The 24,712-nt window shown below is 55.8% G+C and overlaps 1 protein-coding gene across 1 annotated transcript; it reads right to left on the reverse strand.

The window, feature by feature from the left end:
• Window positions 1-1,614: 1,614 nt before the first annotated feature.
• On the reverse strand, window positions 1,615-24,712 carry UNC5B (unc-5 netrin receptor B). Its single transcript, XM_026071034.1, has 17 exons — window positions 24,703-24,712; window positions 22,879-23,100; window positions 17,776-17,919; window positions 15,371-15,474; window positions 13,777-13,957; window positions 12,962-13,129; window positions 12,455-12,619; window positions 10,893-10,925; window positions 9,230-9,424; window positions 7,408-7,800; window positions 6,780-6,867; window positions 6,125-6,296; window positions 5,618-5,851; window positions 3,690-3,839; window positions 3,062-3,226; window positions 2,322-2,500; window positions 1,615-1,780 (listed from the first exon to the last, which is right to left on the reverse strand). The coding sequence occupies exons 1-17, from the start codon at window positions 24,710-24,712 to the stop codon at window positions 1,615-1,617; spliced, it is 2,769 nt and encodes a 922-aa protein (XP_025926819.1).

Below are 24,712 nucleotides of genomic sequence, written 5' to 3' on the forward strand. Positions count from 1 at the left end.
ACTCCTGCTTTTTTTGAAAACTTTGGCCTGTGCATCAGTATAGGAGTGTAGGACTGAATTCTTTGGTTTGTGTTTAAGTTATCTACATGAAGGCGTATCCATTCTGAAAGGCTCCCCCCACACTAGGTCACAAAAGTATCCCCATTAAAAATACAGATCCGGAAGCACTCCGGATGCCAGAGTGACTCCCCTTCACTCCCTGAACTGCAATTTTCCACGTTTTCACTTCATTCACTGCAGTGTTGAAGGAATCCCCTTCATGCCCCAACCTCAACCACAGACTGGTTTAATCCAGCGCAAGTCTCATCTCCTCATCTCCAGAATTACTCCATCTAGGCTGGTCCTGAGCCAGGTCCCCAAAAGGCCTTGGCTACCCTCAGGCATTGCGAATACACTCGCCCCCAATATTCAGCCTAACTTTTCCACTGCTCATTTTGGACCGAGAGCAATCGTATCGCAGGTTCGTGGGGAGCAGCCAACGGCAGCAGAGCCACCTTCTCCTTTCTGCTTCAGGGACCTGGGCTGGGCAAAGGCAAAAACTAGCAATGGAGGAGGAGGAGGAGGACTGGGAAAGCATCTGGCACAGTGCTGGGAATGGTGGTGGCAAGTCATGTTGGTCCTTAAAGAAAACCATAAAAAACGCATGGCAACATCCCTCCWGCCTCGTTTCTGGAAAGAGAGCTATTCTTCTGCAGCGTGGTTGCTTGTGGGGCGCTCTGCAAGCACCAGAAAGGGGCCTTTGCAACGAAAATCATGGAGACGGTCTTAGCTTGCCCTTCCTGAACCACAGGGGCCTAGAGGCACTTATCCCTATGGACTTCCCCGGGGGTCCCAGGACTTGTAAACAAGTTTTTCTTGACTTGATCACACATGTCCACTAAAAAGAGTGTTCATTTAAATCTCTCTCTCTGCCACTCTGACCATAACAATGCTCTTGCTCTCACACAAAAAAGATTTATAAATCTTTCTTTTTTTCTGTTTGTTTTTTTTTAAAAAGGACTCATCCAAAGATCTGGATAATAAATTATTTGCGTTTCCTAAGAAACTGTTTTTTTTTTCCTTTTTCTTTCTTTCTTTCTTATTTGCCTTTTTAAGCTGTCCGAAGCTTTTGACAGAAGTAAGCGGTTTGTCTAGATTGTACTCATCTCTTCAACGCGTGAATGCTATTAAAGAAGGAGGAGAACTGAAGGGAAGGGGAACCCAACCAAACGAAAGGAGAAGGAAAGCCCCCACCCCAGCTCGAGAAGCCCTAATCCCTCCCCACGCTGCAAACATGGGCAGCGGCTGCCCCTGCACCGATGCTGCTGTCCCGGGGACAGCCGGGAGGAAGAGGAGGAGGAGGAGGAGGAATGCTGTGTAACACTTGAATTGCTTGTAAACGCTGAGGCTCGGTCTCTAAGGCTGACAGTGATGTGGGGAGGGAGGAACGGGAGAAGCGACCGGCCTCGGCCCTCTCTCGCTCGGCCGCGGTGTGGGAACGGCCGTGCCTTCCCTCCGCGCGGCCCTTCCCCGGCAGTTCGGGAAGGGGCTGGTCCCGGTTTTGTCCTCCCGCTCTTCCCTCCGCGCCGTTCTCCTCGACCGCGGGCCGAGGGCTGCCAGCCGCGGGGAGCATCATCAGCAGTCRCCCTCCGTGGCCATGACTACCAGCATTTCGCTCTTGCCCATCTCTTCTAAGGCACTGGCCAGGGTGTTGAGATCGCCGTCGTCTTGGTGCTCGGCTTCCCATAAGTCCAGGATCACCCCGGTGGGGCTGGCTTTGGTGGCAAAGTAGTTGAGATACCTGYGAAGGAGGAAGAGAGAGAAGGTCCTGGTTGGCGGGGGTTTCCATGAACCGTGAAGSAAATGCCGTAACACAAACGCCAAGGCCCTTGAGACACCGCTTTCATTTGTTATACGGAGCCGGCATTCGTGCAAAAGCAACGCAGAGAGGTCACACATGGCCAGGCCAGTGGATGGATACGGGTAGGTGCAGATGGATATAATCTAACTGGAAGCACTCCGTCAAGGCTGAATCCGAGGGAAAAGCCCCCTTTGGCCTGCCAGGGGCTTTTCCCTTCCCCGTCCTCCAAGCCTCAAGCGGCCCGGATACGGCAGACGGAATGCAAGTATATGCCTCCGCTCTAATTACTCCACTGCCAACTCTGCGCATCGTGTCAGGCCCCCAGCTGCAACAGAGGGACAAGACTTCTCCCCAGGGCTGGGAGAGCATCTCCCCAGTGGCAGAGCGGACATGCAGGTCTGCTCTCCTGCAGCCAGGGCGCAGAGCAAAACCTCTTTACCCCGGGCACAGGCAGGCAACAGAAAAGCATGCGGGAACCCACCGGTCCATGGAAAGCTTCTGAGCGAGAAGTCTCCAGTCATTTCCCCTGGAGTTGGGAGCATCCAGGCTGTTGCAGATTTTCTGCCGGATGGAGAGGGGGATTTTGAAGGCATAGGGTCCCAGCTGGGTCGTCACGGCACTGCTGTGGTGCGAATGGAGGCCATCGAAGGCGCTGGCATTCTGCGAGGGGAAAGACGAGATGACACATTTCAGTGTGGAGGAGCATTAAGGGAGAGGCCGTTTCTTCGCTCTCCCAAGCGCGCTTGAGAAACRCAAGGCCAACATCCAAGCTAGCAGAGGTGGTGTCCTGGGCAGTAAAATACTGAGGGATACCTACAGCATCCCCAGCACCAGGAGGAGGGTGATCTCTACGTTAGATGAAAACCAAACCCGCACCTCTACCACTGGGGATGCATTCCCAGATGCCTGCTCGTTCTTAGTGACTAGTGGCTGCCGGCATGTGGCAACAGTCATCTACAGGAACACCAGCCTATTTGATTCGATCACCAGATGTGATCCAAGGGAGCCAAAACTCTGGGGTAACAGAATCAGTTTTTCCTGGGAAAGAGGCAAGAAACATCTCTAAACAGCTCTGGTGTTCACAAATAGACCCTGGGAGTGAAACCAGTACCCTCAGAAGAGGTATCATCTGATTCTCCTTCATGGACCATGCTCCTCTGTCTAAATCTGGAACAAAGCACGGCTGCGCAGCCATACCTTCCTCCTTTCCCCTCTGCTCACCTCTCCAAGTGTGACATGGAGCTGGAAAATCTGCCCTTCCCCTTCCACTTGCCGGACGCAGATCTTGCAGGTGAGCTCGGTGGAGGCCTGGCTGTACCTCTCCAGGGTGAAGGTGCAGTGCAGGGCTCGCTGGTTGCCACTCCAGATGTGATAGAAGGGGATTTCCTGCAGATCAAACCATGACCTCAGCGAAGCCTTGCAAATGCAGCAGTGGCTTTCCAGAGAAATCCCATCTCCTCCCAGTCACCCCAAATTAATAACAGGAATGGAGCCCTGGTCTCCAGTTGCCTGCCTCCCCTGCAGGAGAAGGGCCTTGTTTGGAGATGGTAGCTGACAAGGCGGGGTAGATGGACCTGACAGACAGGATCCCAYCAAGAAAGAGCAAATCAAAAACTGTCCCCCTTCCTCCTCCTTCCCTTTGGGAGAYAGACTGAAAGGGCCTGAAACGTGGTCACTCAACCAGTGACCCACGGGGCAGGACCCTGGGGTACAGCTTCCCACCACTACGGACACAATCCTAGGCATAAGAAAATCCCCAAATCTGCCAGGATGTGGGCAACGCTGGTGTCCATCAGTCTGGGAAGGGGAGCCCGGACAGGCCTGGCTGCCCAGGCCCTCAGCTCCTCACCTGGTACTTGGCCAGCAGCTTACTCCTCCACAGCGAGTGGGGGATGTCGTGGATGGAGAGACGCAGGTTGTGGTAGCTGTCCTTGAACGGCAAGGGCTTGGGTTCCTCCAGCAGATAGCCACCCAGCGTCCTCTCCAGCTCCAGCACCTCCTGCAGGGCAGAGGGGACAGGGAACCGTGAAATCCAAGATCGGTGTCACTGCATGAGAAACACGGGCTGTTTTTCTCCCTTCTCCTGTTGCTTTGGACTGTGCTATTCCCCAAAGCCAGGTCTATTCCTGCCTTGCCCAGCACCAGGGACAACAAGTGACAACAAGTCCTACAAGCCCTATGAAGGTCTCCATCTACCCAAATAAGAGCTTCCACACAGTTTAAACACAAATCAGTAAAATGACTCCAGGCCCCTTCTGGTTTCCACMTGTCTGCAAGGAGTCCTAATCAGGAGAGCACGCTTTGTCATTTGGGTAGCTGTTCTCCGAGAACCGAGCAACTCGTTTCACAGAGTTTGCCAGTTTTCAGTCAACACCAGCCTGAGCTGTAGCTTGTATTTTGTAACTTAACACGTCCGTATATGCCTCTGTATTTCTCAGATGATGTGAAGGTCTCTCATTTCAGCGACACAGAAAGGTCAGGCACTTTAAGGGGTCTGTTTCAGGATACGCCCACAGAGCCCCACCGTATCTGGTTTTAACACTGTCACGCTTTACTACACCAGCAAAATACAGTCCAGCAGCCAGAGCGCTGCCTACTACTCCACCTAGAGGCACTACAGCAATCCTAACGCAAGACAAGCAGCAGGGAATTAAATGGCCACGGCACCGGTGGTCCGGGTAGCCACAGGGGCAGCATCAAAACTCAAGTTCCTCATGTTCCACTTGATCTTATCCATGCCACAAACCCTCCCCGGGAGGGGAGAGAAGGGTCTCCAAGGGGGAATAGTAGGCCCTGTAGAAAACGGAGTCAAATCACGGCAGAAATCTCTGCGCAGGAGAGAAAAACTTGCTGCAGCAGCAGCAGCAGCAGCAGCAGCAGCAGCAGCAGCAGCAGCAGCTCTTGCGTAGTCTCTGCAGAAAGGGGGTGCAGAGCACGCGCTAGGCGGCACCCTCGCTATTTCCTTCGGAGAGCGTGAAAAAGGATACAGGCGACCTCAGGGGAAGGCAGTAAGCATGCTTACTACTTAACGCTGGTCATTTTTCACRGCGTTGCATCAGGTTGTCTGCTCCCTGGAGCCAGGCCTTCCTGAGAGGCCCCAGGCAGCCTCTCGCTGCCAGCACAAACAGGTCCGGGAGGCAGGGGCAGGAGCAGCCCGCACCAGCGGTTGGCTGGCAGCAGCGCCGGAGGACTAGCATCGAGCCCGGCGGCATCCACAGAGGCCTCGGTGTTCACCGGAGGCTCTGAGCCACGTTCGCAGCAGCTACAGCTCCTCACCGCTCTGCTGATTTATGCTAGGCGTGAACAACGTCCAGGCTGGTGACCTACCCGAGCATCACACTCCTGTGACTACCGGAGCGAGAGGTCTCAAATGCATTGGGGGAAACAAAAACACGCACAAGAAAACCCCAAACCAGACCTGCAAAATGTCTGGGCCGCATCCAGGGTGACAAAATTAGCATCGGGCTAATGAAAACTGGTAGATATCTATGGCTTATTAGGTCTGCTGGGCTCCAAGATAGCTTGCACTCCCTTTGTCAGATCACATCTTGATTTAGGCAGGGCCTTCTCCCTGCGGACTTCAGATCCGAACGAGAGACAGCGTGACAGACAGTCTGTTGCGGCTTTGTAATTACTCCTCCCTGGGCCTTGAAACCTATGGGCCCTTGTTGTTATCTGCCTCAGAGTGAAATGACCAACATGCATCTGTGGGAACTCAGAAAGGCGACCTAAAGATGGGCCCACCGACTCCTAYGCCCCGTTCACAGGTGACATTACCTTCAGTGCATCTGGCGTGTCCTCCAAGCAGTAGACTTTGAGGCTGTACTCCAGCGAGGTGCAAATGGTGGGGGCAAAGATAGCCAGCTGGAGTCTCTTGATGGCTGACCTGGAGTAGGGCTCTCCCACGAAGACGTAGGTACCAAGCTGGTCTAACAAAACGTGGCAAGATTTTGCTTCCAACTGGCAGTAACAGGGAGTGTTGAGGGTCTCCTCATCCAGGGTCACAACTTCCTGCAGGGATAGACGGCAAGTTAAGGCTCCAGGTCAGCCCTTTGCCCAGGGTGATCTGTTAGAGGACGTGCACCAAAATGCTCATGGTCCTCCCTGGCTGCAGTGCTGGTAGCAGGGGCTGAGGGAGGCTACCAGGGCATCCTTTATGGACCTCTGTCCCCTGGCAGCCCTGAGCCCACCACCCACAGGAAGAGCCCATCCTGGAGCCCGCATCCGTGCTGCACGTCCTGGGATGGCCTTTAGTTCCCGCTCCGAGCTCGGATCACGCATTACCTCCCAGTTTCCCTGGTGGGACTGTGTTTTCAGCTGGAACATCCAGTCTGAGGAGCTGACGTCTGCRCAGTGGGGAATGGTCAGGACGACGGGGCGACACAGGAGCAAGCCCGTGGGTCCGCAGGTCACCGTGGGGCTCAGCACCGTGGTCTGCCTGCCTTCGGAGGGCAAGCTGGGGAGGGGAAAMGGGACACCCGTTGAAAACAGCGACTAGCAGCAGATGACAAGGAGTGCAGGCAAGCTTGTGCAGCAGTGGGATTTGGGGGACCCCATCCCCACCCTGCGGGATCGGCAAAGCTTCAGCACTGTGAAACCAGCTCGCGGTGTGGAGATTTCAGCCTGCTACACGGGTAAGGACCAGGGGGATCCCTGAAGAGGCCCACAACCAGGAAGGCAAGTCAAAACGATTCAGACCCACAACTCATCCCCTGGCATGCAATGCAAGGCAGCACAGCTTCTGCCCTCCTCTAGGAGTTAGGCAAGAGATGCTTGCGTGCACGAACGGTGGAATAACTGCTTTGGGGACAGATAGGCCTGAAGGCAAGGGAGAATGGGAAAGCAAGCAAAGAAGCAGGCCAGCTCAGCGGGACTGGAAGAGGCTGCTGCAGCTCGACGCGATCGCCAAGGGGCCCGGCGCGCGGCACGCGGGACTTACAGGGTGCTCTCCGCCCTGTTGATGATCAGGTACATCTCGTAGAACTTCCCCTGAGGAATGGCCCCGTGCGGCACCAGCAGGCTCACCCCTAGCGCGGCACACAAACAGACCGGGGGGTGCGTTAGTCGGGATAAACCAAACCTCCTTCTCCGCACCGCTCGGTCTGGCTTCAGGTGGAGAGCAGCGGACAACGAGCTCAAGGGAAGGAGCAAGCTAGGACAGCCTGAAGGACGAATGTCCCCAGACACGACCCAGCTGCACTGCTTGCACCAGCAACAGGCGCTGCTCGAGAGCCAGGCCTCCRCGTTAGGAACAAGAGAGGGTAGCAAAACCGCTGGCTGGATCCTTTTCTTATTAGTTTGCCACTCTGCAAGGTATTGGCCCTGGACTTATGAAACGGCCTGGTGTTTCTGGCTGGCCGTGAACGTTGCAGGAGGCTGTAACCCGCTGCACGAGAAGCCTGGCTCGGGAACGGTTTGCTCCCTTCCTTTGCTTTGGGGTAGCAAAGGGGTGCTCGCGGCGGGCACCTCTGCTGGGTGAGAGCGAGTCGTTTCTTATGCAGCACCCGGGAGCAGAGGGGTTTCCACCCAGCCACCACGTCTGCCCTCCTCCCGGCTCTGCGGCTTACCCGTGCCCGGGATGGTGAGCCTTCCTCCCAGGTAGCCGAACGTGCCGCTGGCGCTGTTGCCGTGCTCCCGGGGCAGGCTGAGGAGATGCTGGGAGCCCAGGGCCTTGCTCCGCACGTTCCCAAAGTGGCTGTCCCTGGCGGCCTCGCCCGGGTACGTGCCCGTGGCGGGGACCCCTCCGAGCAGGTCCGTGCCGTCGTGGAGCCCCGGCGAGGAGGACGCCGTGGAGGAGCTGTACACTTTGATCTTGAGGCTGGGCAGCGGGTCGAGCAGGGGGGAGTTGGTCATGGGGATCTTGTCGGAGGAGTCCTGCAGGGCGTACATGGGGCCGCGGTAGACGCCCGCGCTGGCGGTCAGGTCCGGCTGCACCGAGGGGTGCAGCAGCTGCGGGTTGTCTGCGGGGAGGCGGAAACAAAGATCAGACGACGGCGCGAGCGGMGACGAGGGGAGGTCAAGCCACTCCGTTTAACTGCAAGGGATGCCTGCGAAAATTCCTCACCACCTGCCACCGGGCGGAGGACACACACGAGGCACAAGGGCCCTTGAGGAAGCGCGCTCCAGCCCCTTGCTTCAGGCACAGCGTTTGACTACGCCTGCCTGCCTTTCATCACTCACTTGAAAGGAAACGGCTCAGACCGAGAGCCGGCACCGCGAATAAATGAGAGGCAGTACCACACGGTAAACACTGACAGCAACAGGCAGCTAAAAGCCACCGACTCCTGCAGCTCGCAGAGGAGCAGGTAATTTGCTCTGGACCGAAGGGAGCAGCCGAAGAGAGCGGGGGTGGCTATCCGTTCGGTCTGGCCCTGTTGTTTGCATTTCCAGTCGTGCCCAAACTGGAGCCCCTCAGGCTAAACACTGCACGGATGCAGGCTCCGAGCACGCGGCCGAGCAGCTCATTGCAGAGTTGGTACAAAAATAAAAGGAGCCAGGGGCCGAGTTGTGCAGAGGAAAGCAGTTTGGTTTTGCAGGTGCTTTTGTGTCTGACCACACGTGGAACAAAAAGCAAAAGATCTCCACGCCGTGAGCCGTCCCAACAGACATCAGACGGGGAAGCCCCCAAGTCCCTGCTCCGCTGCAATGCGTGTGCTGGGCTGCATGGAGTCGCACACTGGGATTAACTGGGATCTGCGACTCTGGAGCAGTTTCCCAGGTGCTGGTGGCAGAAAGAGGGCTGCCCCTCGTCACGGGGTGGCGAGCTTGGCAGGAAGGTGGGCACGTTTTGAGAGCTGCTTTGTGGACAGTTTGCAGGAACTCTGCCCTGATTTCCATAGCATCACCATCAAAACCTAACCACCTCCATGGGCCCCTTGGTTTTGATAAACCAGAAGATTCACCTCAAAAACTGGGGCTGGGGTTTCATCAGAAAGCCATCCTCTATTTATTTCTGTGATTTCCAGTCCTTCCAGCCTCTCTCTTGATTTTTTCTCTGCCTGCATGAGAGCTAGTGAGCAGGAGCCACATGGGGTATCATCGCACCGGTCACCTCCAGGACAGGCAGGCCCAAGCTCACTTCTGATAGAAATCCCAACCACATGTTTTATTCAGGAGAAACTTTAGGGTTAGTCCCATTCCTCTTTTATGTACATATAAAATACCCTCCTCTTTCACAGATGAAAAAGCCCGGAGCTTGTGGCTCCTTCAGCAGATGGAAATGAAGAGGAGAGCAGAAGGTGAACCRAACACACTCAGAACAGCTCGTGGGGTGCTAAAAGCTGCTTGTCCGTCGCCTGTGCCTGATTCCCCGTCTGTTCGTTACACCTTATCCCCCATCCCTCTGGATGATCAGACAACCCTTGAGGGACACGTGGGCTCTCTTCTTACCGTGCCGGGAGGTCTTGAAGTTGACCGGGTGAAAGCCTCCGGTCAGAGCAGCTGATGAGTCTGTGATGTCCGTGTCGAAATCCCGGCACCTCCTCCGGTACACCACCACCCCAACAGCCATGAGGATCACGATGAAGACGAAAATGGCCACCACCAGGCCGGCATACAGGGCCACGTCGCCCGTGGCCTCCAGCACTGGGAGAGAAGAGAGAGACAAAAAGAGCATCAGAAACGCGTGCCCAGATCCATTGGTGCACACCAACACCCTCACTGACTCCGGACACTGGCCCCAAGGGGAGTATTCGTACCAGGCCTGTTGGAAATGCTGTGGTGGGATGATAGAGGATGCTTTCTAATGCGGTCCAGAAGTTGGAGCAATGCTAGATAATGAGATGGGGGTGAATCCCCCAAATTCTTGGAGGACACCTTGCCACACTTCGTGCAAGCGTTAYGAGCATTCCGATTTTACAGCAAGAATCCCCAAACCACTAGGTTTATGCAGCTCAAATTCCCAAAGTGCTGGAGTGATCAGCCCTCATATCCTAATAGAGATAACCCTGAAGAGTAAATGTAATGCATATACATGCATCTCATACATATGTACATGAGCCATACATCCATCTGGAAAGATCAAGTGCCTCTGTATCTATACAGACACCTCTCAGCTTCCCCATCTTCCCTTTCCCTGCCACAAGGCTCTTAATCTTTAAATGCTTGGTGCATCTTGGACAAAGGGTAGGGGGGAGAGAGGGATGAAGAAGGAAGGGAGAACAACCCAGCAGCAGCAGCGTCTTGCCCTGAGCGAACCCATAGATCGGAAGTAATGATTCACCCCCTTCATTCCACTGGTGTCAAGCGTGGGGGTGGGTCCATGTCGAAAGATCAGATGCTGCCAWCTCCAAGAGGCAGACACAGGGCGCACTGCACGTTGCCATCGGGTAAATCGCTCCAGATGTGGCAAGCAGCAGGGTCTGAACGTGCTCACATACACTGCTCAGCCCATCCCTTTCTTTTTTTCTCCCTTCATGCTTTCCAGTATCTCTTTGTTTCTATGGTTTCACGCTTGAATTCAACCCTGTCCTAAGCCTAGTGATCACAACCAAGTTAGGACTATTTCATTTCCAGGATGTATTTATCGTAAGGGGGAATTTGCACCAGCTTTGTCAAGCATCTCACAGGCTATTCCAAGGCAGGCCCTTCTCTCTCCTGACTGAGCAGTGGACTCACCTCACCCTCTGAATCACCCCGTTTGGAGGCCAGAAACACCAGAAACAGGTCAGGAGAACAGGTCCCTGATGCATCCAGGGATGCCCAACTTGAGGAACGTGCAACTAACTTAGGGCATTTTGGAGGAGCAATGGGCAGACGCCCACAACTGGGGGAGTGGTGAGCAGGTTTCCCAGCTGTCATTCCTTGGAGGCAGCAAGRCCATACAGCAGCCCTGGAGGGACTCCCAGGGACAGCCTGGAAGTGGTCCCCAGCCACATTTGCGACCTCTCAAGCACAATGTATGGTTATATGTACAGAAAAGCTTAGGGGCAGGTTTCAGCTGCCCCCTCTCCTTCCCCCAGGACCCAAGGGTGAACCCTACCATGGATGAAACAGAACAAAACCAAAGCAATGCATCACAATGAAAGAAAATGGCCATGAAATGAGGACTTACGGTGACTTTTGGGTTCGCTTAGAACTCTTTTATCTGTTAGGAAAAACAAAGTTAGAAAACAAAAGGTGAAAATGGTGATGGTGGGATGGAAACGAAATGAAATGAAACGAAACAAGCAGCGCCCAAGCCAGCCCCGGCAATGCTGGGGCCGGGGCACGGAGAAGCTGCGGGAGGGAGAGAAGCCTCGCTCCCCAAGCCGTGCACCAAGGTGGGCAGAAGTGTGGCAGTGCTGAGGCCATCCCTGTGTCCTCCCAGCCCACTGGCATGTGCCAACATCCCAGCCATCCCCAGGTGTGGACCCTCCTCTCATCTCCTCTCTTTGCTCCCCATTCCTGCACATGCATGCAACCGGCCCCGGGGGCAGGAACTTGTGGGGCAGCTCCAAGGCGAAGGGCTCTGTCCCCTCTCCTCCTTCCCAAATGCTTTTCTGCTCCTCTGCTTCACTCCCTCCATGCGGGATGTGTGTGTCCCCCTTTCTCCCGGGGAGATCAGCCTTTCCGGCCTCAGCAGCGTTAACAGCCAGCAGCAGCTCGGCACGCGGCGGGGCTCGACGGTGCCTCCAAGCCGGGCCTGACCTCTGCTGTCACGATGCCTTCGTTTTCCCCAACGCTGAGCTTTCGGCAGCCYGGAGGCAACCGGCTGGCGAGGCGCATCTCGGAAATCGCTTCTCTCTGCAGCGCGTGCCGCGCGCTCTCTCCCGCTCCCCTAGCTGGGCGCCAGCAGGACCCGGCTGCCGGGCTGGTGCTGGAGGACAGGGGAGCAGAGCAGAACCAGAACCGGCACGGCCCAAATCCCCTCTCTAAAGCGGATGCTTTGGGGGCTAAGGAAGGGGAAAGCGGTGTCATGCAGCAGCAGGTGGCAGCACTGGTGTGCTCAGCTGAAGCAAATGCCTTCACTGGGCTCGCTTTGAGTACAGCAAACATCCTTACTTTTCTTTTTTCCCCCCTAAAAAACTGGACCCTAGCTGCTGCTCCAGGGCTCCCAGTGAGCAATGAGACAGGCCAGGTATCTACAACGCAGGGAGAAGCAGAGCTTCTCACCCCCAGCCCTGGAAAACTGAGAACAACGAACCACCACTGCAGAGACACACCTGGAAGTCCCTGGCCCTCTGCCCCCTCCTTTGCACCAGGCTCCTCTCCTTCTGTCAATACACATCGATTCTCCCCCCTCCCCTTGCAAGACCGTTCATGATTTCTGAAGGTTAATGGACTAGCCATAATGAAAACTGATGTCTTCTTTTCACGTGCGTGGGCTGAGAAGCTGCAGAGCGCCCTGTCCCTTTGCCAGGCAGCAGGCTTGCCTTCCAAGAGCAGCAAGGCATCTCCTGGCTAGATCCCTCCACAGAAGAGACAGCAGGTGGCCCTCTGATCGACAGCACGCACCACGAGCAAAGAGAAAACCATGCCCACGTTGCTGTCACCCAAAGAGATCAGCCTTAGTGCATCTTTCCTCCAAGTCGGCTGGGCATATAGCAACGCAACCAGCACCTGCGTGCGCAAGGCGCATTCGCCCAACGGTGCCTCCCCTCCCCAGCCCGCGGCCCCGCTTGCCCACGCACTCACTCTGCATGCACAGCCCGTCAGTGCAGTTTTTGGAGTCCAGCAGCACGCCGCTGCAGTCCTTGCCGCCGTTGCGGGGGGACGGGGCGGCGCATTCCCGGCTCCGCCAGTGGGTGCACTCCGTGCTGCAGGCTGACCACTTGCTCCACTCCGTCCATGCTCCATCTACTGCGGGCCACCAAACGGGAGAGAGAATGCTTCGTTAAAGGCTTCATTAAAGCCTTGGGACAGCCCAAACCGTCAGCTAGGAAGTGCCAGTATTAACAACAGCTGGGAAACAAGGGTGTCTAGAAGCAGAAAGGTGGCTGCACCCATCTCAGGACCTCCAGAGACCTTCGTGGAGCACCCTCCTGGCAAGCCAAGCCTGGTCTGGGGAGACCGGGTTGCATCTCTGCAGACAACTCTAGCTCATCCCCTTGGGGAGCACAAGGAGCGCAGCTAGACTGTGCAGTCACGGCAGCAGCAGGGAGGACATCAGTGTTGCCACGCAGCTTTATGAATCCCACTTACCTGGGCAGAGGGTGGTGCAGGTTATTTTCTGGAAAGGTTGCCCATCGCAGAAGGACCCACCATTCAGCGGTGCTGGGTTGGTGCAAGTCCGGGTGCGCTTCTGCCAGCCCCGGCCACAGCGATTGTTGCAAGCAGACCATTCGGACCAGGTGGACCAGCCACCATTCACTAAAAGAGAAGATGGACAGGGTCAACACGTGTGTCACTTAAAGCCTGAGCAACACAGACAAGGGAGCCCATTTTGGCAAGGAAGGCTGTGGATGGAGCCGTGTCTATGATTCCCCTGTCCTTATGTCTTCTCCGACACCCTGGATTGGTCCGCCCCATCACAAGCAAATCATGAGGCTCCTCCACATCTCACGCACCCCATGCACAAGACATTCAAGCCTGCTTAGGACTTTTTTCCATTCTGCAAATATTTTGGGGTTCTCAAAAACTTCTGGCAGCATCAAAGTTGGGAATGATTCTGCCCTCTCTGACTTGGGTTGCCTTGCAGCTGTCCTCAGCTGATCTTTGGTTTCAGAACAAAATTCAGCCTGGGCTGCTTTCTGTGCCAAACTGATCCAGGTGGGTCCAGTCTCTACCCAGCTTTGTACCCAACTGAGAAAGCTGGCAAACATCTATACCTAATAACCTCTTACCCCTGTGCAAGCCGGTAGAGGTACCTGTTCTGCAGTCAATGGATATTATCTAGTTTAATGAAACGCCCTGGCGGGGATGACTCTAACTGCTCCCAGTAACTGCCTGTAGTCCCCCTTAGCTTAGGGCCACAGCCGACAGCGGAAGCCCCCTCCCTGCGCGCGGAGGGCCCGTACCGTAGACAATGACAGCGGCTGTGGTGCTCCGACGCTTGGCCACAATGTTCTTGGCCATGCAGGTGTAATTAGCAGTGTCCAAGAGCCGGGCCTGCTTGATGATGAGGTTGTGATCAATGGTGATCAGGAAGTTGGTGTCCTGGGTGGGATCGATGACATCCTCGTTCCTCAGCCACTCCACCTGGCAACGGAAAGGAGGAGATGGGGTAAGGTTATGGGGGAGGATGGCAATTAAGCTGTGCAAGAACTGAACACTCAGCCAGGAAAAAACACATTACAGGTTTCRGTGGAAATCTCCATCCCACATGGTCCCCATCATGATGCTTTCCAAGTGGCCCCAAGTTAAGCTAGGACACAGCTGCTTTAATGCTTGCTGAAATCTCTCTGTGCCAGCGGGACATGGCAGCAAAGCGAGGGATCTGAGGAGGCATGAAGAGTATGCCGGTCCCAGCCCTTTGCTTGCTTTGCACAGCCGCCTCCAGGGCCTCGCACCTGTGCACGATGGCTGGGACCGTGCTGGGGACTTCCCAGTGCTGGCCAAACCCAGGACAACAGCTGCCTCGCTGATGGGCGGCGACATGGGGTGCAGCACTAAATTACAGAGCTGTCCCTCAGTTTCTGGGCTGTGCTTAACTAGGCTGCTTTGGGAAGGGTGTGTGTCGATACCACCACTGAGCGTGGGCGAGAGCATGAAGAAGGACAAACATGAGATTGGAGGGTTTGAATTCACAGGCACTGATGGAGAGCAACCCCCCCGAGCCCAGAGCAGCACGGACCAGCCTGTGACCTGCCACCAAAGAGCTCCTCATTTTCATCATCGAGACCGCCAGCTTGTTGAGCACCACAAACAGGCTTCCCAGCGCCGAGGAAGCTGGAAATGCAACAGTTTTGCCTACCCACAAGAAAACTGCTCCTTTCTGCTTTTGAAAGCTGGGCCAGGCCAAGCATGATTTGGGACCGTTACTACAGTTTCTTCCAAGGATGGGACACTGTGGGGTATCATCGACAGAGAGCTCCTGGGGAGGCTAATGGAGCTGGGGGAAGTTACTGGGTCTGGGGCAGGGACGAGCTCACTACTGTGCTAGGGAAACCCATCAACACTGACTTTCCCAGCCCTCAGTCTCTTGCTCCTCCTCAGACAAGTCATCTGGTGTCTTCTCCTCTCCCAGACCTGGCCTCTAACAGGTTAATAGCAGATGAGGAGGAGAGGGAGAGGTGGGCTGAACAGGTGTTGAGGTTAAGTGTGTTATTAGAGGCGAGAATAACAGATCCGCTGCCCAAAATAAACAATTTTGCTGCGTAATGAAAGCTGACGGTCTCAATGCGAGGCCATCCATCACGGGTGCAATCCATCTGCACGGACGTGCCTAATCTATCTCGTGTGCTCCCCCTCTCGCCGCCGGTGTGGCTGCAAACCGCTTGGATCCCGGCAACCCGGCCGCAACAGAAAATGCTTTTTTCCTAACCCTGCACCCACAAGGATGGGAGGCATTTCTTACGGAAAGTTTTAGGCTGGGAGGTACCGGAGGCCCGGCTCAGCTCCACCTTCCTCGGAGGATGCCGTGACCGGACGGCGTGGCCCTGCCCCACTCACCTCCGCCTGCGGCACCCCCTCGGGCGGACGGCACTGCAGCAGGACCTCTTGCTCCAGGGGGACCTCTTTGCCTAGCGGCTCCTGGTCGAAGTTCTTCCTCAGGTCTGGGGAGGAAAAACCCAATGGTCAGCAGCCYGCCACAGAAACAGGGCAATCTGCGAAACCTTGGTAAGATGGAGAGTGCCACCTGGGCACCAGGAGCCCACGGGTAGGGATATCCCTCTGGAATAACATAGCTGGAGCTTTGCAACTCCTTTCCCTCCCCAGCTGTCCAGCCCRGTGCTTTGCTCTCCTGCCCATGGAAAGCCTTCCTGGAGAGCAAACCTGGCCCTCCTTGCTGCAGCTTGCACCCACAGCGCCTTGTCCTCTCCTCCCTGACACACAGAGCAGAACGTTCCTTTCCTCCTTTATGTGCTTGCAGACTTACACCCTCTCTGTCTTCTTCTTTTTAGGCTAAATCTCAACTTCATCAATGTTTCTTCAGCACTCCCATTTCTGTCTCTCTGCTCCCCCATGCAGCCTCCTCTGGACTCTGCAACAGGACCCATCTTCTCTGAAGGCAAGATTTTCACAAGAGCTTGGCTCCCATGAAGGCACCTAAGCAAACTCCCAGATTTCAAGACTACGGAGGCTTTCCACTTGGTTCTGCCCTAGTGGGTCCCACCTGAGCCACGCGCCCAGACCTGCTGGGAACACAGGCATCGCACTCGAGTGCTGAAAGGGAGGACGATCGCTGCTGAAAGCCCGGCCCGAGAGGCACTCGGCTCTCCTCTGCGAACGCACGTGCGAGATCACACATAACGCACAGCACAGCGGTGCATTTTGAAGGCACGAGGCTGCAAACCCGTGCCTCCCCGTATCACTAGATGGTGCTGCAATCCTCCGCAACGGCTTCCAGCCTCCTCCGCGCCAGCCCTGCTTGGCCTGGGCTCCCACTTTTGCAGGGCGCAGCGCCGCGAGTATGGGAACTACCCACCCACACGTCCCCCAGGGGTGAAGCATCCCCTCGGTGCATCCCACTGCTCCCCTTTCCCCAGGCTCTGCAGGCATCTCCCTGGCTGAGCCAACCCTACACGGCACGAGGAGGAGCTCCTGCTGGTGGCCCCAGCTCAGCAGGACGGGGAAGGTGCCCATCCCCACCCATGGTTTTCCCAGTGCCCTGCAGGGATGCTCCCCCCACCAGCTGCTCCCGACGCAGCCACCCCAAATTTCTTAGGGCAGGATCCCCCGCAGCCTCCTGCCAAGCGCCTTAGGGGTAGGTCAACAACACACGTCATGCGATCTTCATTTTAAGTGCATTTGTAACATTTTGTGTGTTACGGAGCTGTACGTAGCCTCCTGCCGGCACCTTACGCAATGCCGCGCAGCCCCGTGCAACAGCTTTCAGCAGAACCACCAGAAGCCTTTGCTGCTGCGAAGGCACTGCAATCTCATGAAGTCTTAAAAACCTGTTAGCACGAACTGAGCGGACAGCGCTAGCCAGAGAAAGCCGCTGATTTACGGGATGGCAGGCACGCCACCGAACCTAGGGAGCTCCGGTTACCACGCAGACGGGTATACTGGAGATAAGCGAGGCGGCATCCGAAACCAGTTAATCTCATCTGATTGACCCTTTTGGAGAAACACCAGACGCTTGGTTGGGGCTGGCTCCAGAACAAAAGGGCTTCTGCGGTGGCCACCCCTTTGCCTAGCAACATTTTCCCAATACGAACTAAATCCTCCAGGGACGCCGGCGACGTAGCAGCTAATTCGCCAGCCACCGAGGGTTGTCGTCCTCCAAAGGAGGGCAGAGAGGCAAGGCAGCAAGAACTTCACCTTCTTTTTACTGCACTCCTCCGTTCCTGATACCGGGCTGAATTATTAGCCCTCTAATAGCAAAATCTGCTTACRACGAGGGCTGCCTGGCCGTTCTGCTGTGGCTTTGCCATCCCATTCGAGAAGAGAGCACACTCAGCTGGGCAACCGTCCGACTACCTCACCCTTAATCAGACTGACGCCCACAAACACCGGCTCGGAGAAGTGACATATGACAGGAGGAGCGCCAGGGACGCCGAGTCGCTGACGCAGGGAAACCGCTCAAGGTGCTAACTGCTGGCTTATTAACGATAATAAAGCACCGCGGAAGAGCTAGGCGCACGGACGGGCAGCGCAGGCATTCACCCAGCTCGTGCCACCACCTTCCCGCAGATGGGTAAGGATGATCCCCCGCTCCAGGCGCAAAGAGGCTGGAAACTCTTTAGGGTCCACAAGGTGGGAATACAGGTGGGAGAGCCATTAGTTTAAACTAAAAAGTAGACCGCGAATTGAAGCAGTGTAGGTAGGTGCAGGTAGCTCTTGCGGAGGGGTAGGCAGCACTGCTGGAGCTGGTCACGTCTGACCAAGCACTGCGGATATCGGACACTTACATGCTATCCGGACGTACGCCCTCCGGCTTTTCGTGGTCCCCGCAGAGCTCCAGGCCACGCACTGACACCAGTAATCCTCTAAGCCGAAGAGCTCCTCCACCTGCTGCCGGGAGACCTCGATCTGCACCTCCCGCACAAGCATCCCTGCAGGGGACAAAGTGGCACAGGGTCAGCGGGACGAGGCGCAGGGGCACCCCGAGTGCCGGCTCCGCGGGAGCTTTTGGCATGTCCTTGTAACGAACGTATCCACTGGCTGAAGAGGAAGGAAAACGAGGAGTTAGATGATAAAACAGAGAGAGATACCTGCCTAGAGAGCCAACATCCCCGGCCGGGGAGTCCTCAGCCCCTCCTGGTCCCAGTCCCCACTGACAAAATCCCTCTTTCCCATCAAGTCCCATCAAGTCAACCTACAAGCATTTCTACTGATCTTGCTGCAGATCCTGGCTAAGCCTTGCTTTTGCCCAGATTGAACATGCCTAAATCCACCTATCAACATCCCCATAAAAGCTGACAAGGAGCCTGGGACATATTAGAGGTCTGATGACAAACACGATGCCACCATGCCCAGCGAAAAGGTCCTGAAGGCCTGGACCGTGCTGGAAATCATGACGGGATGCCGAGGTTTAACTGCAGCGCCTGCCCCTCGTGACACGGCCATCACGGGGAGCAGGTAGGGCGAAGAGAGAGGAGAGGCGTGCGGTCCTTTACGCCAGATACCTGCACTGGACACGCACACCCCTGTGCACCGAAGGTGCTCTGCAGTGGGGAGCAGACTATCTCCACTCCTACGGACTTGCCTTGGGCAGGCGGGCTGCGTTAAGCTATCCAAAGAGATGGTAGCTCACCCAAGAGGCCATTGCCAGGAGTCACCGTTTCAAGGTACAGACTACTATTTATCAGGTGTATTGTCCTGCTAACACCTATAGGCAATGGGTGGTCCCTGCCAAAGGAGACAAGGCAAAGATCATTTGCGATTTTCCCAGCGTATATTAAGAAAGACGCACACGGCATGAGCAGAGAAACACATGCCGTTTCTTCTCGGGGATTACTTCTACTTTTTTAAACAATATCTGCCTTTTCCCTTATCGGCTATTTCTGTTGTGCTGCCCGCACAGGATGGAAACCCGAAGTTTTGCAAAGATGCTCCCCCAGCCTTGTGTACAGCCACGGATGGGCTTCTATTTTTAAAAATGCCTCGAGTTCACAGCTCTATGGAGCTGCACGCTCTGGAGCTGTAATTTTGTTAGCTCACTTCCAGTGCTGCGCAGAGCAATTACTGTCTTTCCACCACCTTGCTACAGAACAACTGACAAACATGCACCAAGGAAATATAATTTATTCAACCACTATTGAAAAAAAAAAGAGGCATTTGGGCCAAGCACTTTTGGAAAAATCACGGCCCTCAGAAGGACTCGGAAATGAGATGACCCCAAGCTGCTCGTCTCTTTGGAAAGCCCTGGCTGGGAAGCTTGGCCAGCCATGGAAAGACGGCGTGTGTCCTTCAACCGCTCTGCTCCCTCGCTAAACAGCGAAAGCGAAGACGCTCTAGCCAGAATCGTGGGATGAACTTATGAATCACAGGAGCGACTATTTAAACAGCTCGCATCCAAACATGGCTGCTTTTACAAACCTTCCCCGCTCAGCCGGCTGAATTATTCTCTCTGACTTGGCCTATTTTTGCTTTCTTCCACATGAAATGTTTTGGATCGGATGCAGTCAGAGCATTATAAAGCGTGTTTTATTCAAGACACGTCATCGAAAAAGTCATTTTTTAAAGGCCCCTTTTCCCCAGCTTTTAACTGAGGACACTTAAAAGACGCAAACGCCTAACTATGTTAATCCGTCACTCTGTGGCCATCTCTCCTCTGTGCCCCATAGTAGCTCCTATGAACAGCAGACACTGCAAATGCAGATTTTTAGCACAGCAAACTGTTTTGGTTCCAGCTTTCCTTCTCGGGGTAGCTGCTGGGCAGATATGCCCAAGTCTGCATATTTTTACATGCACGGTATCACCTCTGCGCTGAAGTTATTGTCGGTTTTTCACTGATAGCAGCAGCGTAATCTTTTAAGTCCGGATGAAGCGTACAGACACGGTTTCCTCACCTAATTGCTGGCACACGGCCTGCGAGTGAGGACCACAGCCTGCAGGGAGACACGCCGGCCCGGAGCAACATCTACAGCAAACGGGTCCACCTTGAATTGCCCTCTGAGGACGGGGCAGGCGCTGGGCGAGCTAGAACGGCCGAGAGACCTCCTGCTCCCTTCAAGAGATGTTTCGCCTGGCCCGTCTGGTTCATCCCGGGGTACAAACGAGCCCTAACGGCAGTCGGATTAATTAACGGAAGGGCAATCCATCAGAGGCTGTCCTACGCTACTAGGATACTGCCTGCGGATCAAGCCGTCCCTGAATCACGGATTGCAGAAAGCCAGGAGGGTGCTAAAGGGGGGATATCACTATCTTAGTCCTGTTTTAATGCTCTTCCCCTAAGCAACGCTACTGCTGGACACCGGCTACGCGAGCCTTTGGCTTGACCCAGCACAGCCCTACGTTATAAAGAAATAACCCCTCGGAGAAGGCTGCTCCGTCGCTAAYTGGCACCGGCTTTGCCCTAGAGCAATGGTTTTCGAGTCCGGGCTTGGTGAGAGGTTGCTCAGAAAAGCAAACGTGTCGCCCGTGGGTTTCAGCTCACCCGGAGACGGCGGCGTGCCTCGCCGGCGATGCTTTTAGGGGGCCGGCACACCGAGGGAGCCCGGAATGGAGAGGACTGCAGGGCTGAAATCGGATCAATGACTCACAGCAAGCTCGGGGGGCCCCGGGAACAGCAGCCCAAGGCTTCACCGACGGGGAAAGGGAAGCTACCTGCTGCTCCGCTTCGGGGGGCTCCGGGGCGTTAGCAAGCACCACGATTGCATTGCCCAATGAAGAGATGGACCGCGAGAATAAACCTGCTTTTCCTCCCCTGCATTGCAGGCAGCCGGGCACCGGCRTGACCTGGCAGCACCCGCTGGCCGTGACTCCGGTCGAGCGGACGGAGACCCTAGCAATCGGGCTGGGTCTGTGACCCATCCGCACCGAAAGAAGATTAAATTCAGCTGCAATTTTAATTGCATTAAAATAGCGATGCAATTACCCCTGGCGCAGGCAGGGCACCGGGAGCATCGCCTCGATCCCGAGCGGCTGCGCCCGCGTCACTGCCAGCTCCGCCGAGTCAGGCACATGCTCCCCTCTCGCGCTTGCCAGCCGCCTCGCTGTGCCACTGAAGACTCATCCTGCCTGCCGCCTCCGACTCCCGTTTCCCCTTAATCACCGCCTAAGCGCGTGCCAAACTGCGGCGGCCGTGGGCGCCCAGCGCGGACGGCGCCGGGGCGGCGCGACACCCCCTTCCCTCCGCCCGCGCGTGCCGGTGGAAGCCCGGCCTCACCCTCCGGATGCCGCGCAGCTACCGAAAAGCCCCGTGCTTGCTGCTCACAGGCTTCAGCGGCGGCCGGGGCTGTCCCGGCCCCGCGGGCGGACAGACCGCCTAGCCCGGCCACGGAGAACACCCTCGAATTTCTGCATTCAGCCCATCCGCCCTTTGGGGGCGGATTTGCAACGAGCAGGTTTGCAACGAGCAGGTCCCAGATCTAAACGCTCCGATTTCAGCAAATCCACTCGATTACATGGCATCGGGGACCCGCGCAAACCCCTGCAACGCTGCGTCTCGGGCCAGGACGCTTCAAAGTAAGGGGCAAGCAACTCCGTGGTGGCCCGTCCCCTGCAATAAGGCCCCCCCAAAACGCCGCCTTGCTCAGGAGGCAGGGGCTGACTTGCACTCCGAAGCACGAGCGCTTCCATCCCTTCACAGGCATTACAAATCCTATCTGCAAATGTGCTCATTATCCATTAAATATCTAATCCCTCTGCGAATCCGACTAAGCTGTTGGCCTTTACRATACCTCGTGGCAATGAGTCCTACATGTTGATTAGGCATTTTGTAGGAAAGCATTTCCTTTTATCAGTTTTATACGYGCTGTCTTTCAAACTCCATTTAATGATCCTGAACTCTGAGGAAGGGTAAATGTGCGAGCACGCAGCCTGCCTTCCCTGGATCCGTCATTATTTTGCATCACCTCTCATTCGCCTGCTCTCCAAACGAAACCGCTCCAATCTCTTCAATCTCTCCGCCTGTATAAGCCCTTTCCTGCCCGTAATCACTCGCACTGCCAGCTCCCGAAACCCACCTCCACTTCTGCTTCATCTTTCTGGAGATAGGGTTAATAAACTAGCCCAGGTAAGGAAGCGCCGCAGATTTATCACGCGGCACTAGAAAAAGTCGCAGGATTGTTTCCTCTCCCAATACGCTGCTGTTTTTTTTGCGGCCCCCCCTGCGCCCCGCTGGGAGGGTCTCGGGCCGCTTCTCCGTGCGAACGCAGAGCCGCGGATATCCACGCACGCGTGCCGTGTCTCAGCTAGCGGCGATCGCACCGGCGCGGGGTATCGCGTTTTGGATACCTTCGGCAATGATCCTGAAAGGGGCACGTTAAAATTCACAGCCGATATGGAAACAGAGACGAGCTGCGCGCCGGCCGAGGCCAGGGAAAACACACAGAAGTGACCTCGTRAGATCAGAAGCGCGGCCAGGAAATGCTAAAAATAAATAGCAAAGAGCCCCATTTCTCCGCCTGGCGGAAAATAATCTCCAACGCAGACGCGCGATGGAAGAAATCAGCCTAGAAGGGAGCAAACGCTGAGAGGGGCTCGCGGGGGACGGAGGACAACAAATTAGCCTGGAGGACGGACACGGGCTGCGATGAGCTGAAGGGTGGCCGAGCGAGCTGACGGCTGCAGAGGACGGCCGGCGGGAAACGCTGCCGGAGGCGCCGCTTCCCACATCCTGCCTCTTTCTCGGAAGGACGGGAAACCCTTCCTCGAAAGCCCGCGGCGGTCGTGCACCCGCTTGCGAGGGGACCCGTCCCAGCAGGCGGGCTCTGATCTGAGGTGCTACCTACGGCACGTGCTGCTGCCCCCGTTCCAAACACGCCTCCCCCCTTAAAAAGGGAGGAAAAGGGGAAAGCCCCGGGAAGGAGGAGCGGGGAAGGGCGGGCGCCGGGGGGTTTGCTCACCCGTGACCTCGTCCAGGCTCTCCTTGGTGACGTGGTCGTTCTGGTTGACCCACTCGCCGTTGCACTTGAAGTAGATCTGCGTGGCGGGGTTGGCACGGCAGACGAGCTCCACGGGCTTGTTCTTCACGATGTAGGCGTCCTGCGGCTCCAGCAGAAAGTGCGGGAGGGTCTCCGCCGGCGCCGAGGGGAAGGAGTCGGGGAGCACGTCGCTGTACTCCAGCCCTGTGGGAAAGGAGAGAAGCGGGACGCGCCGTCAGCCCCTGCCACCACGTCCCACCGCTCACTTCTTTCTACGCCGGTTTGTCCCTCCCTCGCTTTTCGCTCCGATACCACGAGCTCGAGGAATGCATGGGCAGCATCCGAGCAAAATGCCGGCGAGGCCGGTGCTGGGAAAGCTGACCACGACCGCAGCGTAAATCACACGCATCTCCCTTTCTGACCGAGCTGCTTTTTGGATCCCCCTCTTGCAACCCCAGCCAGCGCTCATCTTGCGCTCAGATCACAGCACCACGTGAGGGTTCGGGAAGGGGGTTCGGCAGCCCATGGGGGGCTGCTGATCTTCCCATCACGCACAAACTATTGCTCCCATCCCAGCCATGCCGTTTGCTTCCCAAARCAGACACATCCCGAGACAGTGCCTGCATCATCCAAAAATGAAATCAGGATTCACCCTATCCTGCCCCAGAAATCCGAGGGGGTCGCTGCTCAGGTAACCTTGATCTTACTGAAMGTGCATTCTCAAAAACATGCTAAATGCAGCAACAACCATAAAAGCAGGTCACATCTGTTTGGACAAGGCCGAGCAATGTCTTGAGAGGGGCAAGTCCCTTAGGACTCGCCCCTGGACATAACCCACGGGACCCCTCAGGGGATGAGGGGCTCCAGGGGGCTGGTGCCCAGGACTGGCTTCAGAAGGTGCTGCCACCCAACGCCAAGGGGCAGCTCCAGCGTCAAACCCTGCCTGACTCCAGCCTGCACATTTCTGGGGGTCCTACAACAACCCCCAGCAGTGCGCAAAAACCTTGAAGAACCAACCAAATGTCACAAGACTAATAAAAACCACATGCGCACATTGGGATGCACACACACAAACAGGCCGTTTCTGCTTGACCCGCTGCTCTTGGGCGCCTAGCTAGTAGTCGAGTCACATTTTGCGGCTTTGCACCCGGAAGAGTTACGAGCCTCTTCTCCTCTGCTCTCCCCCAGCGAAAGCTGTGCTTCTCAGCTCCAGGCGCTGCAGCACCACGGAGAACAGTAAATATCACCAGCCCAGCGACAAAACCTCCAGAACTGGCAAGGAAGAAATGAGCCCACTCCCTTCGTCACCCTCGGCAAAAAAGCAGCGCCGCACACAGGGGATCAGAGAATTTGGAAAGCCGCATGGGATGTAAGGATGAAAAAAAAGAGAAAAAACCCAAACGCGCCAAGAAAACAAGATGACCAAGCTGCCTTCTGAGCAAAAATCAGYGAGTGAAAAAACACACGAGGTCAGTCGTTTAAAATCCATTTAGAAAAATTGACTTTCCATTTCCATTTAACACAGCACTAAGGGAGAGCAGTAGGACATTTGTCATAATCCATTAACTGCTCTTTTGGAAACAATGAATTAAACTCCCGGCTAATTTCTCTCTCTCTTTCTGGCTCTTTCCCACCTTGCCGCCGCTGCTGCCGGCCATTTCCTCCCTGATTTCATTTGCAGGCCTGTAATTTTCTCAGCACCCTACCAATTGCACTGGGACACAGGGCAATTAGGAGGTACAATACCCTCCCGGCGAGCGGTTTTAAGCTTCTGCCCAGCTCCGGCGCCAGGCGGATGGCTGGTACCCGAAACCAT

This window comes from Apteryx rowi, unplaced genomic scaffold (assembly GCF_003343035.1).
Source record: "Apteryx rowi isolate R43461 unplaced genomic scaffold, aptRow1 scaffold_320, whole genome shotgun sequence".
NCBI classification, from domain to species: Eukaryota; Metazoa; Chordata; class Aves; order Apterygiformes; family Apterygidae; genus Apteryx; species Apteryx rowi.